Source organism: Poeciliopsis prolifica, unplaced genomic scaffold (assembly GCF_027474105.1).
Source record: "Poeciliopsis prolifica strain line A6 unplaced genomic scaffold, Auburn_PproV2 SCAFFOLD021, whole genome shotgun sequence".
NCBI lineage: Eukaryota > Metazoa > Chordata > Actinopteri > Cyprinodontiformes > Poeciliidae > Poeciliopsis > Poeciliopsis prolifica.
Window position 1 is genome coordinate 3,888,015 of NW_026562396.1, and position 11,692 is coordinate 3,899,706.

Here is an 11,692-nt window from a genome sequence, read left to right on the forward strand (position 1 = left end):
GCAGCAAATACAAGGTTGGTTGTGGCTACACATATAACAGCTGGCCTGTTTGCTTATGAATCATCTGTTCGAAACGTTCCTTGTATTTAAACGAGATATGATCACTTTGTTTTGTTTTGTTGTATATCTCTATGCTTAATCACTGCATGAAGGATGTTGTCAACGTTGCTCTGCAGTAATGTTTTGTAAATGGTTCAGGGTCCTTTATTATAGAAAAATAAATGGATTCAAGTCAAGCAACATAGCTGAGCATGCCATCATTTTCACATTTTTCTTCCTTCACAAGTCTTGTGATTCTCCCACTGTGGATTTTGAATTGTTCCCGTCATTCAATCCTCAGAGCTCCTCTCGCTGGGTCTGTTAATGGTGTTATCAGGCCGTGCGTTAACATGATGTGAATGCATGAATGCCCACTCCTCCTCAGCCATCTGTACTGCTTGCCACTTTCACGTTTCCACCACTGGTCATTGCGGTAGTGCTGGATAGTTTCGTGGTCAACGTGTTTGACTCCATGTAAACCAGTCCACTTTCATTCTCTCTACCTTGGTTGGATAGAAACACATCGAGCTCGCGTTCACTGATACACCATCCACAACACTGATAACAAACACACCATTTGTTTCAGCATATTGATGGAGTTGTCAATGATTTTGTTTTTTTTCCTTGAAATATCTGGAGAAAACACAGAAGGAAGTGATGGCGCTCTGATGTGACAAGTTGTACTGTGTTCCGCTGATAAATAATTGCGTCATTTGACTTGTTTTTGAACACCAGTTTTATCTGTTTGAGTAAAATATCTTTTTTGTTGTTGCTGTTGTTGTTGTATACACAGCAGATAACAAGTATCATCATTTTCAGATAAAGGGTCAATCTGGGCCATTTCAGAAGAATTACATTTTTAGAAAATGACAGCAGAGATGATTTACAGTATTGTTTTTAGTTAGTTTTAAATAATGCATCTTTTTATCATAAATATTATGTTTTTTGTGTGTAGTATCACCATATTATTTAAGGCAGCTGCTTCAAGCAAATGTTTTAATAGCTAATAAATAGATAAATATACAAAGTTGCTTGCTGCTTACCTTCCTTATCTGCTTGTTGTCCATTTTTCCAGGGATAAACTGTAGCTGAAACATAAAGAATAATCAGAGAAAAGCTGTGACTTAATTTGCACATGCAAACTTTAATATGTATTTTTCAAACCCAACCTTTCCGTACACTGAATAAATAATGCATAATGTTTTCCCTCCCCGCTGTTGAATCAGGCCAAATGTATCTTGCTTCAGGTCAGTTAGAATTAGTCAGATTGTTTCTATTTGTCGAATGCCATGAGAATGAAATACAATTTTAGGTTACCTTCTTTCCAATTATGTCTAATTTCATCTTTCAAAAAAAAATCATGTCATTATTGGCTCATTATATAGTTTTGCATGCAAAAGTGCATCACCCAGTTTAATTCATTCTGCTTTCCTTCCTTATCTGAGATGCCAGAGAGACCTGGAATACCACCACGTAAAAATCAACAGTTGTGTCTTTAGAGAAAAAAAAAATAATTCTAACAAATTGGTGTATTTTTTTTAATATAGTGTAATTTTTCCTCCGTAACACAATACAAAATTTTAAAAGTATCCTAAATTGGTAAAAAAAAAAAAAGAAAAAGAAAAAAGTTTAATATGTTTATGGAAAAAAAACACGCAACTTTAAGAATGCCTTTGAGTAAAGATGTAGTTTTGCTCATTGTCAACTGTGACACAATCTGCTGTCACAGTTACCAGTGACACCAGATTGGTTTCACATATCTCAGATGATTTATGCACTCATAGGTTATGCATTTGCATACGAAAAGATACGATTCCAAGTTTTATCTGTTCCTATTTACTATTTTATTATGTACAGATAAGTATGCAAATTGGATTATTTTATGTACACATATTTCTGCTGTGCTGCTCTGTCTGTTAATGTTATTATATTTCAGTGGGACATCCATAAACATGCATTCAATTTTATGTTTTACTGTATTACTCATGGACTAAAAACTTGCAGCACTATTGATTAGTAATTTATGGTACATGTAGCCATTCCCAGAGAGAATAGATAAGCCTTCACTATTGTTTTGATGCTGTTTATTGGTTTTTTACTTGATTTATTCCACATCTCTTGCTGATGTACAGTCCCTGGCAAAGGTACTCCTACATTTTGTTGTGTGCGAAACTGCAATCTTTTGACTATTTCCGTGGGATCGGATGAAATAGAACAAAATACAGAACGTATAGTTTTCAGGGTGTTTTTGTTTGTTTTGAACAAATTAATATCTGAAAACTGCCTATATGTGGCTCTCTCAAACTGACAAGCCAGGCAAAGAGAGCATTGAACAGCTAACTCTGGAGGAGCTTCAGCGATGCACATCTCAGGTGGGAAAATCTACACTAGAAATTTTGAACTTTGGATTCTGGCCTTTATTGATGTTTGGCCAGAAGAACACCATAGTAAGTCCTATTTCCACTTCACCACAAGCAATGTTGAGAACATGCCAAACTGCATGAAAGAGGAAACTAATTCTACACTTCATGTAGAGGACAGTTTACATAGCTCATCACTATATGGATGTATCGACGCCACAGTAAAACATGGTGGTGGTAGTATTATGCTGCGGGGATGCTTTTCTTCACCATGTTCAGGGAAGCTACAAAAAGTTGGGTGGAGCTAAATACAGGATAATCCTAGAGGAAGACCTGTAAGATTGAGAAGGAGGTTAGGAAGATCAGGTTTTCCTTCAAACTTAAATGTCATTGTACTGATCTGTCATATAAAATAACAAGAAATTAGTGACTGTGACACATTAAATACCTTTGTAAGGCATCACAGTCTTTTTTTTTTAATGGGTTGTATTTCTTTTATAGATTTTGATTTTTTTGTGTTTTATGTTGGAGCACAGGAGTCTTAACTCTTTACTTTAATCCTGATGCTGAACAACAAGACATTTTAGGTCTGACCTGAATGGAGTTAACCTTTTGTTCCTTAAGGGAAATAATTCATATCCTAAATAAATACACACAGAGGTAGAAATAGAAGAAAGACGGATAGCTTGTTTAGCAGGGGGCCTGAAGGGAACCACAGGTTGAAATCTTCAGAGATTGCCCTGAATGCCCTGTGCTTGTGTTTGTAGCTTAGCAAAAGCTGATCACATCACATGTGTTGGTAAGTAATTCTGGTGAACCCTTTTTGGCAGACAACACACAGACAAACTAAGAGCTAACAGTTCAATATCCAAGGTGATGAGACGCTCATTCAGAGTAATATTTTTCAGGATTGCACCATCTGCTGCCTCTGCAATCCCTTCTGGTTTTCTCTCGTCACTGTGTCTGCAGTTTTTGTTTGCCTGCATTGTCTGGCAGCTGTACAGAGAGGTATTGGAGTCTGGATCATGTCCCTGCTGCCACGTCTCTGTAGAAGTAAAACAGCACTGTAGACATGTTTTGTGTCCTGGTCAGTTCTTAAAGCTTGCTCTGCTTTTGCGTGCAATCTCACATTCCCTGCAAATATCTGGTGAAAACTATATTGAATGGTCTCCTTTTCTTCCTGTTTTCACCAACTTACTCCAGAGAATTCACTGCAGCTACTTGAACATTTGTGCGTCCCTCTCGTTAATATTCTGGCTCATTTTAACAGATGATCAAATCTACCACCAGACATAATTGAAAGGCATAAATCAAAACTTGCATCAAAACATAAATGACAAAGCATCATCTGTGCACCATGCGCATTTTGTGAAGTAGATTTAAAAATATCTTCTTTTTTTTTTTATTTGGACTCAAGTTGAGTCAAAATATATACATGTCCATGTATTTGTTATCCAGCCCAGAACCGTGGAAACAAATTTTCAGGTTTGAGATAAACATATTTCATTACATATTATAATTGTGCAAAGTAGGTTTCTTCATAAAATCAAGGCAATTCATACAACTTGAGCATCCTCTGTGACTGGTGTACAAGAGACTGTTTTCAGTCAGATCCTTCTTCAGACTTTCTGCAGCCACAGCCATCAGCATCTGCTACTCTTTGAGGAACCTTGGATAACATCAGTTGCAAAAAGTCCTTCTGTAATTAGGAAAGGATTGTTTATTCATTTCTACAGCATTCAAAGTTGTGCAATAAAGAGTTTCTTTTTTTTTTGCTTGTTACATTTTTATAAAAGCAGTATGAGTTAACCAACTGTCATTAAAAGCATTTATGATATTTTGATGGCGCTTTTCAGAACAAAGTTATAGTTTTTAAAGTGTACAGTCTAATGTAACATTTTGTCTTTTTTAAAGACAAATGTAGGTTTTGTTCATAGTTTTTTGAAAAATGCCATTTCTGATGACAGTTTCTACAAGAGTTTAAAAAAAAAACAATGAACTAAAAAGCAGTAGCTCAATAGAGCCACACGGGGGCGTCGCTTCACTCAGTTTACAAGCCACATGGTGAAGAAAAAGCGAAGGGCACCGGGAAAGATGTCAACATCAATTGCATAAATGTGTGCAGGTAATTTCTGTCGGTTCATTTCTTCGACGATTTGCAGGAAGAAGCAGCAACAGGAAACAAACCCGTGCTGAAGCCCCTCCCACCAGGTCGACGCATATAGCTCCATCTGCGTCAGCTGCATAGGAACGGACGGACGGACGCCATAGTTCCTGTTGTGCTAAAACAAGGAAGAGCTTAAAGCCGAGGTGAGGACATACGGTAATAGCATTGTGTGTTTTTTTTTATCTTTTATGTTTTCCCACTTTTGCACGTGCTGCACATAATATGGACAAACAAAGCTCGGTGTTGAAGTTAACGTTGGACATTAGCGCGAGGATGTCCGGGAGCGTGACAGCGGAGGGAAGCTAACCGAGCTGTGACCGTTACCCGGACTGACATTTGGACCGTAAAACAGCTGGTAGAAGCACTTGTGTGTCTTATTTCTGACGGCAAAGGCCACAGAGTCGCGTCTCCTTCACTGCACACTTATGCCGGTGAAGCTAACAGCTGCCACCGGTTAATGTGTTCGGTGTCATGGAATCCAATTCGTTTGAAAACTGCTAACGAACAAGAGCAACGAGAATCAGGAAGCGTCGACACGAAATCGTTTCATCGGAGCACAAATGCGTAAAAAGCAGGCGGCTTGTCGAGCGTGGACCGGGAGGCGTCCAGCGTCGGGCAGGTTTTTAATCCAATAAACCCGCAGATAATGAAGTGTCAAGTCATAAACAGGCGAGGCGAGGAAAAACAAAGGGCGTCACCGAGTTCAGGATACAACCGTCTCCTCATATAACGATCTAGTCATAAAAGTTACGAATGCAAAGTCCTGAGCTGAGGTACTGCTGCGCAGGCTGTATGTTCGTGTGTCATTTCATTAAATATACATGAAAAATCATGACCGTGCAAGACGCTGTGGGATATAGATGTCTAAGCGTCATATGGATTGTAACAGAATGAGATGGTGAAGGAAATGGAAGCGGTTTCAAGTGACCTTAATCAAAATCATAGTTCATCTTTACAACTTCCGCAATTATCACGAGTTTATGAATTTTAACTAAACAAAGCTGCTGGGCTTAAGGTAGATTGTACGACACTAAAATAATAGTTTATTTAATTCTGTGCATGTGGGTTTCAAACATTATGTTTGCTCAGATTAAACTGATTGCCCACGCTAAAAAAAAAAAAAAATCTAATAAACAAAATGGCGAATATTGGCCTTATTTGTTAGCCGGTCAAAATATTTGACTTGCTCTACTTGCTGCTCATCATTTGAGCCGAGTTATATTTACCACAGGTGGTGGAATAAACATCCATGTATCCATATCACTGCTGGGGACTCAGGTTATGTCTCCTGATGCGAGAAGCTTTCAAAGTTTGATATTTAACTGGTACTACCTTGATATGATTCCTGTGTTGACTTTTTTTTGAGCAAGAGGGCAACATATCAGATTGTAACTCTGATTCAGCTGTATTGATGTGTTATTGTTGACGATAGAGTATCTTGCTTACGTAGTCACATCCAACTGTCTCATGTTGGTTTCAGGTTCCTGTGACAGAGTCCGTACTCCTAAAGATAGGCACAGTAACTTTGATATGAAGTCTATGAAGCAGCATGGTGGCTGGTTTTAGTGTTTACTGACACGCCGTCACATATTCAGTCTAGCACAGCGCCTTTACAAGGCTCGGCCTGAAACATTCTGGAATAACGTAAGTCTGTCTGCTAAAAGTCTGCTGTTAAATTTAGAAAATGGTAGTCTATCTACACAGCCAGGCTTTTAGCCATGTAACTTGTTTGTCAGATCATTTTATCTTTCAGTAATGTACTTTGGCATCTCGTCTTGACTTCACAAGGTTCAAAGCAATCCATGATGGACTCCAGGTCTCGGAGACTCCCGTTTTGTCTGTCCAGCTCCAGATCGTCCTACACCTTCACTCCGACGGTCTCGTCACTGGGATCCAGTCGGCGGTACAGCAGGGAGCCAGTGCTGAGCAATGACCGCTTCCAGAGAGCATCATCTCCCTACAAAGCAGACACAGATAAACAGGTAGCGTGACTGTGAAGCACTCTGGCTTATTGAACATCGGTTTTATAGATTTGGGATTCCACATACCCCTCCCTCAATTCATGAGCACTTTCCATAGGAAAGGAAAGGTATTTTTTTCCCATGCATGTTCCCAATGTCTCCTTTTTTAAGATGTGAGAACCAACTGCAGCACCGTTTAGCGTTCCTCTCCCTCCGAAAATGTCCTTTCCTGTCTCCAAAGAGCAATCATTTAAAGGAGCTCTTTGCTGCATGATACAGTAGCTGACTGCGTATATCAGTGGTGCATCAGCCGACACTCCTGGGGTCTTTTTTTAGGACAGCCTAGATTCCTTGTGTGTATTTCAGTCCTGCCGCTCATCAAGGTCTGTTTCACAGGATAATGTTTCTTTTGAGTCTTGTTTGAGTCCAGGGACTTGTTGAGTTGTTCCTGTTCTTTCTAGAACAGTAAAGGTACAGGGTGTGGATGTAGCAAATCACATTTGAAGTGGTTTAAGGATTATATCAAGTTCTGATTATTGCTGATATTTTTTTTGTAAACATAAAGCACATACAGTCAGTCTATTGTGACATTGCTTATGCAAAATTCTCCTGCTTTTTGGGTTTTTTTCTAGCGAGTCTACAGATTTGATCTTCAGAACAGCGTTGCTCAGATATGAGCTCCGGCTAATGCTTTGTGTTCTCTTTCATTTTCTTCTGAAGAGTTTTCGCCTCCTGAGCTCGTCAAGAGATTACAGCAGTTCTGACACCCGCTCCCCCAGCTGGAAGCTGCCTTCTTTGACGTCCTCCGGCAGATCTTACGACCGCCCCTGGGTTGAGTCAACTCTCAGCAGTAGGAGCAAAGCGGTACTGAAGCTCCCCTTTCATATGGAGTCACAGAGCTGAGATCTACTAACAGATCTCAGGTTAGAGAGAGAATCTTTAAAGGGAAGTCATTCAAGCCTGCCTTTTTTTTTTCTTCCCCTCTCCACAGAGTGATGCTGAAGGGAGGTCGGGGATTTGCTCGGGTGTTCTGACTGCCAGCGATGATGCTGAGTCGAAAAGGGCCAAACTTTCATACAGCAATCGCCTGTACTCCAGAGCAGCCAACACTTCGCTCACAGGTTCCGGCTACTCCAGTAACATGCTCAGCAGCAACAGCAGAGGTTTGCCACAGCTCAAACTATTGATCCAAAGCAATTACTGGAGATTTATTCCCAGCTTAGATTCAGCTCTACACATGGGAAGAACATGAGGAGCGCTAATGCATTTCATAATTATCCCGGGAAGCTCTTAATTTGCTTAGAGGGAAAATGCCTCAGTTTTATCTGTGATTGGATGAAAGTTTAACGTAGAGCAAATGAACTTATGTCATATCAACATTTAGCTGATTTGTTGGGAAATCTAGTGAACTATTTTCTGTTTCCAACAGGTACAAACGACTCGCTTGATTCATCCTGGGGTTCATATCGTTTACTCTCAAGACCGACCCCTTCTTCCACGAAGCCGCTGCTGTCCTCCAGAGAGCAGGAGACGAAGACTGAGCCCAGCCTCTCGAGTCTGGGAGAGAGAAGAGCCAGGAATCCTGGACTGGTTTCCTCACTGTGTACGTACGATTTATCAGGTAATGCAGTCCCTTTAGACTTGTTGAACTTATGAAGTTCATACGCTTTCGTCTTTCAGATCAAAGTGACAGGGTGACGTCCACATATGCACAAGGAGCTCGACCAAAAGAAACCACCTACTCTTCCTCTTCCTCATCCTCCGCTGTGAGGGAGAGCTCTCTGAGTCGCCACGCCTCGTCCTTCTCCTCTCAGCAGCCGACGTCGTCACGGCTGCATGACTTGAGCAGCAGAAGCACGGCTCGTTTCACAAACGATCCGCCTTCTGTCCGCTCAACTCAGGAACAAGCACGAAGCGCCATGTCCTCTGGCGCATTCGCCTCCCACTCCTCCTGCTCTTCCTCCTCTTCCTCCTCCTCATCCTCCCACACCCCCTGGCAGTCCACTCCCCTGAGCAGGCCAGAGCTCGCCCTCCCGCAGTCGTCCGCCGAGGGCGGAGAGCCGGAAGGCCGGAGCTCCACGCGCCGCTTGTTGTCTCGTCTGTTTTCGCGGCGTTCCAGCCAGGACTCTTCCAGCTACTCATCCAGCGTTCGCTCGCTCGATGACGACAGCCCGTCTACCAGTGGGGAGTCGGTGGATAGCGACGAGGGAGCCGGGCCGTCCGGCACAGACCCAGACATTGGCGGTCCGGCGACGCCCTCGGATAGCCTCAGGAGTCAAAGAACGGACCTTTCTACTATCCAAGAAAGCAGCCCGGGTCATGGCGGGCTGGGCCAGTCCGGAACGGCTTCATGGAGAGAACCTTCTGTAAGCAGTAGCAGCAGCAGCAGTAGCGGAGGAGGAGGAGGAGGGAGGGGCTCATCCTGGCTCTCTGCCCCCTTCCGAGCCCGCTGCCCCCCCCTCCTGTCCCGCCTCCGAAGGTATGCAAGAGAAGACGGCCCCCACTCCCCTTCAGGCTCAGAGCAGGACTGCAGCCGTCCGCAGCATTTACTGAGAAGGTGGGATGACCTGGAGCATAAAGCATCGCAAGATGAAGATGAGGAAGACGAGGAGGAAGATGATGATGATGAAGAGGAGGAGGAGGAGGAACAACAACGAGTGTTTGCTTTGGATGCTTTCGCTGAGTCTTATGCTGATGGAATAGAGGATGAAGCGTTGCCTGAGCTGGAAGTTGTGTTTTCGCCTCGCCGGCGGCAGGGAGTTCTGGAAAACCTTTCAGCCTCGTTGGGACGCGGCGAGAGGCAGCCGGAGCCGGACCAGAAGGAGAAGACGCTCTCCAGCAAGGATCAGGAGAAGCTGCGCAAGATCAAAGAGAAGTAATTCATATGATCTTTATCGTTTTTAGAAATGTGTGTCGCATTAATGCTGTCGGTTTATTTCATTTTTGTGACTTTATCCTTTAGTAAATGGGTTGTTGTTCTTGAAAGGATAAATGTTGGGAGACTGTGCAAAAGAATCAGTACTTCTTCTTTGCCGCCACAGACTGCTGATGGAGGATTCCGACGAGGAGGAAGGAGACCTGTGCCGAATCTGCCAGATGCGGGAAGAGTCTTCCTCCAACCCCCTGATCCAGCCCTGCCACTGCACCGGCAGTCTGCAGTTTGTCCACCAGGAATGCATCAAGAGGTGGCTCCGCTCCAAAATCAGCTCCGGTAACCTCCAGACACAAGAACTGTTTTAGGAAACCACAGCGTAATCAGTTACATGTTGTATTTAGGAAATGACATCATGGATTCCGCAGGATCCTAAAAAGCCATCTTGAATTTTAATAGTTTTGCACCAATAAGTCTTGATTACAGCCAGATTTTTACAACTAGATTTAAAATAGTTTTAAATTTGGGACAATCTTCCAAATGATGGAGAAATCTCTTCCTCTCCTTCTCATTTGCAGGAACGAACCTTGAAGCAATCACAACATGCGAGCTCTGTAAGGAGAAGCTGCGATTGAATATAGACAACTTTGACATCCAAGAGCTGTACAGGACACACGTCCAGGTGAGACATTCCAGCCCCTCTAAGACAATGACTACTGTGCCATCTGACGCCTTATTTAAAAACCTTACACGGAGAAACTCTCTTTTGTTGATGCTGATTTCATATCAAAGAAACGAGATGAGCTGTACGCTCTGTTTCCATTTGCAGTAAGTGTGATAGTTGGATTTGGTTTCCCTGCATGGTGGTGTGGGAAGCAGCCAGAATGAATTGTTCATTGGAAGATTCTTGCAGGAACAATCAGTTAAACCGATGGCCGAGATTACACACGGCTTTAATTAACAGTAAAAAGTGTGCTGAGGTTGCAAATGATGCAAACAAAAGCATTTGCAGTTTCTATAACGACAAATACAAAAAGTCCTTGTTTCATTGAATACCTGCTCATATATAATTAACAGTTCAAAACTAACTAATTAAGGCAGTTTGACTTGCTTGCATTTTTATTCCATCAGTTTCCTATGAAATGTAAAATATCTATTTTTTTCGTCCTCCAGTCAGAATATGATGAATTCATCAGCAGCGGCCTCTACCTGGTGGTGCTGCTCCACTTCTGCGAGCAGCGGTTCTCCGATGTGCTCGGAGCCGTCGACGCAGCCGGGGTGAGAAAACACACACCGACCCCCAGACATCCAGCTGTGGTCTTAAGTTCAATAGTTTCTCTTAATTCTGGCTTAGAAAAAGAAAAAAGAAAAAAAAAAGCCAATTTTATTGTTTCTCAATCAGATGCGTCTGCACTACGCAAGATGTCTCTTAACAGATAGCTGCACGTATTCAAAATTGTGTCAGACTTTAAATGTTGTAAAATCAGACAAATCTTTGCTTTCTCATCAGTTATTCAACCTGGTGAGAATTCTTCATGAACACATGGACAGTCTTGAAAGTATGTCACCCACTCCTTGTCTCCTGTTGAAAATCCTCTCATGTTGCTAAAAAGGGGGGGGAAGAAAAAAAAAGCGCATTACATTTGGGGGGAAAAGAAAAAAAAAAAAAATCTGATCAAATAGCAGCGACAGAGCTTAACTTGACGTTTCTGGATTTCAGCTTCAAATGGAGAAAGCGACGAGGAAGAGCAGGACAGTCGGAGAAGTCTATCGACTTCTCCGACCTGGACTTCGACGAAGAGTACTGATCATCTTACCGCGATGTAGCTGTAGCTCGCTCGGTTTTTCGCCCTTTGTTTTGACGTCATGTTCAAGCACATCTGCAGCGAGACACCATGTGCACACAACCCGTTTTACCGTTGTCGCCGGTGGCTTTCGCACATATGCAAACTTGGGATGAATTGATGCATAATATTTTGAGTAAGACCACTTTGTTTTTTTTTTCTTTTGATTGTGCACTTTAATTTAAATTTAAATAAATCTTTTTAATGGTCATACCACAAGTGCTTTAATGGTTAAATGAGGACAAGAACTTTTTACTCTACTTAAAAATATTTAAGTCAGAACCTAAAATGTGGTTATTCCTTTGGCTTTTCTTTCTAATGAAAATAATAATAATAAAAAAAATACAAAATCATGTTTACCCCATCAACTTATTTTGTTTCTTGTAAATGCTCTATGTATCAAAAATAGTTTTCAGCTTTCAGTTTGGGAATAAAGATTGCAAATCCTC

At 41.9% G+C, this 11,692-nt stretch overlaps 1 protein-coding gene across 1 annotated transcript; it reads left to right on the top strand.

Annotated features, from left to right (window-relative positions):
* The first annotated feature begins 4,416 nt into the window (after positions 1-4,416).
* Positions 4,417-11,692, top strand: marchf7 (membrane-associated ring finger (C3HC4) 7). The gene is given in 12 exon segments (XM_055044774.1): positions 4,417-4,709; positions 6,355-6,548; positions 7,248-7,391; positions 7,519-7,690; positions 7,957-8,130; positions 8,208-9,402; positions 9,569-9,738; positions 9,978-10,081; positions 10,573-10,677; positions 10,910-10,958; positions 11,120-11,160; positions 11,163-11,692. Coding segments are annotated over 11 exon segments (2,379 nt in total). The 5' UTR covers positions 4,417-4,709; positions 6,355-6,368; the 3' UTR covers positions 11,208-11,692.